General features: G+C 42.8%; 1 protein-coding gene across 11 annotated transcripts in view; it reads right to left on the reverse strand.

The window, feature by feature from the left end:
• Positions 1-6,000, reverse strand: part of LOC105031601 — a 32,042-nt gene extending 26,042 nt beyond the window's left edge. For 8 of the 11 annotated variants that reach the window (XR_004576205.1, XR_004576206.1, XR_004576207.1 and 5 more), the window contains exons 1-6: positions 5,917-6,000; positions 4,949-5,063; positions 3,600-3,694; positions 1,683-1,743; positions 1,236-1,512; positions 883-1,019 (exon numbers count right to left, since the gene is read on the reverse strand). Coding sequence is in view for 7 of the 11 variants with exons in the window: in XM_034294527.1 (XP_034150418.1) it covers positions 883-1,019; positions 1,236-1,512; positions 1,683-1,743; positions 3,600-3,694; positions 4,949-5,056 (678 nt within the window). In the remaining 4 variants the exon portion in view is untranslated. Of the gene's footprint in view, positions 1-612; positions 697-882; positions 1,020-1,235; positions 1,513-1,682; positions 1,744-3,599; positions 3,695-4,948; positions 5,064-5,916 lie in introns of those variants that run through there. The other 3 variants (XM_034294526.1, XM_034294525.1, XM_034294529.1) reach the window with 3 other exon arrangements.

Genomic DNA, 6,000 nt, shown 5'->3' on the forward strand with positions numbered 1-6,000 from the left:
TCGGTACTTTTCACCCTTTCCACACAACAATATATATCCCCTCTTTAATACCATGATTCTCATGTTTAGGAGAAGAATTGTTTTATGTGACCCTTATACTGTTATTGTTTTCCAAAGACACAAATCAGCCATGAAGTGATTGGAGTCACTGTTTTTGTTATAAGTAGGATGTATAGCTATTAGCTATATAGTCTTTGTGCAAGACTACTCTATAGTTCCGTTAATAAATGTTATTTTGTCCACGTTATTTCAGCAAAAATGTAATGGCTGAGGTAATAGTTGCATTCTGCTGTTTAAATAGTGTAATGATAAAAGACAGTCTGCCACATAGAAAACCAGGGATTGAAACCTGCCAGCATCAACAATATTAATCCTTCCTAATCGCCTGAACTAGGATTGCCTGGTTCCTTTTCTGGTTTCAAGGTCTTTTTGTTTTGTTTTGATTTCCTCTCCTTCGATTGGACATCCTGACTACTAGCGGCATTGGGCATTTTTAAATAGAAAAACATTTCTCTAGTGAGAGCATGCAGTGAGATGCTTCCTGTGACCCGCTTGGCCCCCTGAAACGCTGCTCGCAGGCTTAAATTATTCGTTGTTTTTATCTCAACTGACCCTAAAGGGAAGAAAGGGGGTGCATCAAACTGATCTGGGAGGAGGGATGTTGATGCTGGATGAGACAACTCATGCTTCTTGCTCTCTTCTTGCTACAGACAGACACAGAAACACACATACACAGACAAACACAGACACACCCACAGACATAGATATAGCTACTTACATGAGGTCCACCCATTAAGTACCATTTAAAAAATACTATTTACTCTAATCAGGTGTTGTTTTATCAAATGAGGTTACTTGTGTTCCCACAAACTATTCTCTTACCTGACTGGGCTGATGTGAACTGCTAGCATGAGTGAAATCTGAAAACATTTTGTGGTGCAGTGCTCTGGTCAAGGGTTGGTAGCGGTTTGCCTGATTCTTGAAGTCACGATAAAAAGCTGATGAAGAGGGATGAGATACTGGGGATGATAGAAGCGGGATAAAGTTAGTTTGCAGTACCACATCTCTGTTCTTTTACTGTTCTTTCAGATCATCCTGCTTCATCATCTCAAGATCTCCACTGAGACCATCAAACTTGACATTTTCATCTTAGAAACAGTCAACAAACCAAGAGGATCAGCTGGTAATATAATCCCAATCACACCCCACTATAATTTCATGTCTTGTTGTGTTACCTGTGTGATCTCTCTCTAACTTCACTGCCAGATCATGTTTGTTAATCTCCTTCAAGATCCTCACTGTTGTCCTGACAGCTCTCAGAAGGCCCCAGTACTTCACCATCTGATCCACTGTGTTCAGTCTGTCAGTGTTCTTCAGCTGACTCCTTGGGATGGGAAGACAGTTGGACTGCTGAGGACTGGTCAGGTAAGACTGAAATGTCTCCATTTGTTCTTCAGTGAGTTCCTCCAGAGTTTTTAACAGCAGAGCATGATCAGGTAACATTCGGTCCTTCTAAAACAACACAGGTGACAAGATTGACAGGATGTAAAGAAGGAATCTTTATACTGTGTACTGACATAAAGCACATTCTCATAATCACACACAAACATTAGGTTGCACTGATTTCAGAGAGAACTGTTATATCTTCCCATTAATGCTTCATCCTCAGAGACTAGTCTTACCTTTTTAACCAGATCCATTGGCAGGATCACACCGGTCATCTCCTTATTAGACAAGGTTGACCTGGATAGAAAAAAACAGTCAAACAAATCCCCTAAACCACCACCACACTGTTCTGTTCCCCTACACCACCACCACCACACTGTTCTGTTCCCCTACACCACCACCACCACACTGTTCTGTTCCCCTACACCACCACCACCACCACACTGTTCTGTTCCCCTACACCACCACCACACTGTTCTGTTCTCCTACACCACCACCACCACACTGTCCTGTTCCCCTACACCACCACCACCACACTGTTCTGTTCCCCTACACCACCACCACCACACTGTTCTGTTCCCCTACACCACCACCACCACACTGTTCTGTTCCCCTACACCACCACCACCACACTGTTCTGTTCCCCTACACCACCACCACCACACTGTTCTGTTCCCCTACACCACCACCACCACACTGTTCTGTTCCCCTACACCACCACCACCACCACACTGTCCTGTTCCCCTACACCACCACCACCACCACACTGTTCTGTTCCCCTACACCACCACCACCACACTGTTCTGTTCCCCTACACCACCACCACCACACTGTTCTGTTCCCCTACACCACCACCACCACCACACTGTTCTGTTCCCCTACACCACCACCACACTGTTCTGTTCCCCTACACCACCACCACCACACTGTCCTGTTCCCCTACACCACCACCACACTGTTCTGTTCCCCTACACCACCACCACCACACTGTTCTGTTCCCCTACACCACCACCACCACACTGTTCTGTTCCCCTACACCACCACCACCACACTGTTCTGTTCCCCTACACCACCACCACCACACTGTTCTGTTCCCCTACACCACCACCACCACACTGTTCTGTTCCCCTACACCACCACCACCACACTGTTCTGTTCCCCTACACCACCACCACCACACTGTTCTGTTCCCCTACACCACCACCACCACCACACTGTTCTGTTCCCCTACACCACCACCACACTGTCCTGTTCCCCTACACCACCACCACACTGTTCTGTTCTCCTACACCACCACCACCACACTGTTCTGTTCCCCTACACCACCATCACCACACTGTTCTGTTCCCCTACACCACCACCACCACCACACTGTTCTGTTCCCCTACACCACCACCACCACCACACTGTTCTGTTCCCCTACACCACCACCACACTGTCCTGTTCCCCTACACCACCACCACACTGTTCTGTTCTCCTACACCACCACCACCACACTGTTCTGTTCCCCTACACCACCACCACCACACTGTTCTGTTCCCCTACACCACCACCACCACACTGTCCTGTTCCCCTACACCACCACCACCACACTGTCCTGTTCCCCTACACCACCACCACACTGTTCTGTTCCCCTACACCACCACCACCACACTGTCCTGTTCCCCTACACCACCACCACACTGTTCTGTTCCCCTATTTTACTGATACAGTACTGGCCTGGCAGATCTTCACCAGGGAATATTTGTCTGATTAAATTAGTGTCTGTTGCAATCTATGTGTTACAAACTACAGAAAATCATTACAATCAAAGGATGTGACCAAGTACTAAACATATTTGTAGAAAACTTGAATCTGTCCAATTTCTTTTAAGAGCATAAATGTAAATAAATATGTTAAAAAGTGTTGTAATTTGAAAGTGGTAAACCCATGAGGATGACAAAACAATGAGTCAGCATACATAACTGTCTGCACCTTAATCCCATAGTCAAGAAGCATTCTACATCCTGACTCCCTGAATACATTGTCAAAAATAAAGTTTCACCACACAAATACATACCGAGTTCACAGTACTGTAACTCTACAGTAAAAATTAAACACAAGAAAAGCTTATGCTGGAGTTGTAATTATTTGTTGTTTTTATCTCAACTCACCCTCTAAAGTAGTGGTGACGGCGTCCAGCAAACTTATATGGGAGGAGGGATGTTGATGCTGGATGAGACAACTCATGCTTCTTGCTCTCTACTTGCTACAGACAAACACAGACACAGATTTCGCTACTTAAGTGAGGACCAGCAATTAAGTACCATTTAAAAAATACTATTTATTTAAATCCTAAAACCTACCCTAACCCAAACCATAACAATGACCCCAGAAATATATGCCTAACTAACTTATATGCATAACCCTTTAAAATGCAGAATCTTAACCACAACCCTAATTATAACAAATCTTAATCCTAAACCTAACCCCAGATCTGAAACTTAACCCCAACTGAATTTGAGATGTATCACACTGGATTGGGAAACTCAAGCTATATGGGCGCCACACAGAAACTTGATAGAGTTTCAGACAGAATTGTCTTCACAATTGCAAGTCTCTGGGGGGCTCGATACAAAATGTGGCGCACCCTACCTCAGAAGGTGGTGTGTTGGCCTATCCACATCTCGTTTACACAACGGAATCATCTAGCATCTCGAGTCTTTAATGTGTCTCGGGAAATGTAGCATTTTGTATATAAGCCCTTGTGGCTGCCTCCATGCATTAAAGGCAATAAAAATGAGAATTGTCCCCCATGTGGAATTCCTTTAAAGTACTCTTTTAAAGAGGTAAGACTGAATTCTCTTTTAAACAGTTCTCCTTTAAAGAGGTAAGACTGAATTATCTTTTAAAAAGATAAGACAGTTCTTTTTTAAAGAGGTAGGACTGAGTACTCCTTTAAAGAGGTAAAACTGAGTTCTCCTTTAATGAGGTAAGACTGAGTTCTCCTTTAATGAGGTAAGACTGAGTTCTCCTTTAATGAGGTAAGACTGAGTTCTCTTTTAAAGAGGTAAGACTGAGTTCTCTTTTAAAGAGGTAAGACTGAGTTCTCTTTTAAAGAGGTAAGACTGAGTTCTCTTTTAAAGAGGTAAGACTGAGTTCTCTTTTAAAGAGATAAGACTGAGTTCTCTTTTAAAGGGGTAAAACAGAGTTCTCCTTAACAAAGATGGTACCGAGTTCTCCTTAACAAGAGGCAACATTGAGTTCTCCTTTGAAAAGGTAAGACTGAGTGTTGCTTTAATTTTAGAGTGCAGCTGTATCGTGCTGACATTGTCCTGAAACGGTGTGCTTTTATGTCAACCAAGGTTGATGCTGTGATTTCAATACACTAATCCTGCTCTCCAGACTCTGAATTTATTTTCTATTTTGCAACATCATTTTGTCTGGAGTTTACATGGCATCAAGCCCCTGTGTGTCTACAGCGCAACCGCTAGCCAACTTTTCGACATGTTGCTGGTCTTACCTTCAGCCTCTCCTGCATCTCCTTCAGCCTCTCCTTCAGCCTCTCCTGCGTCTCCTTCAGCATAGAGGTGTCAGTCTCCAAAGTGGGAGGCTTCGACTCCTCTGACATGGTCAAACTGGACACAGGAAACCGTCACTAACTGCTTGGCTCCCACTTAATAGTTCCAGATTTACTTCACCAGGATCATTGGGCTGGGCAATAAGCCTTAGAAATCATTAAGGAAGACTCTAGGATGGTAAATAATTCATTTTAGGTGTTAGGCTGTTAGCTATACTTTGTGTTCACTTTTCACAAACACAATGAGCCTAAGAACAATTCAATTAACAAATAATGGTCTTATAAAAGCGTACACAATAAATTAGTATTTAAGTATTCTAACTTAAATTCACGTCATTGTTACTGCATTGAACCATGTTTTAAAACTTTTCAGGCATGAGGGACTTTTAAAAAGTGAAGCATGTTGTGAACAACTGTCTAATTTTACTTTCAATTAGGCACATGCTTCTCTCCCCGGCATTTTTCCCTAGGTCCCTAATGTATAAGGGAAAGTACTGCACGAAGTTTTCTGTCAATACACCTGTTCAAATATGGGTTCATAAACTAATCTGGCTAAGAGCAGAAACGATCTCCCCACCAGATCATACTAATTATGCTATGCTGTATAAATTATCAAAGGGTTTTTACTGTGTACAAATTCGCTGCGGAGCGTCTAACCCAGGCTTGTTCAGTCCTTCGAATTTGGTTCATAGCAATCTTTTTTACAATTACAAATTTTAATCAAGAACTTAAAACATTTGTTTTTCGCCGTTACATCCATTTAGATAACTGTAAATAAAACATTTGGTCCGAGTCAATCTCGCACTTCCGTGTTTCTGGATAATGAAAATGAATCGAAACCAAATTGTGTATTAAAAGACGTTTGAAGTGAAACAATCATTAACTAGAGGTAACAACGAAATACAACATACCCAGTTTTCCGTCTAACGATAATTCGTATAATTTATAATATACTCGCGGGGCCACGAGCGAATTGTGACAGTTTTCGTTGCCTG

The sequence above is a fragment of the Esox lucius genome, chromosome 9 (assembly GCF_011004845.1).
Source record: "Esox lucius isolate fEsoLuc1 chromosome 9, fEsoLuc1.pri, whole genome shotgun sequence".
Classification (NCBI taxonomy): Eukaryota; Metazoa; Chordata; class Actinopteri; order Esociformes; family Esocidae; genus Esox; species Esox lucius.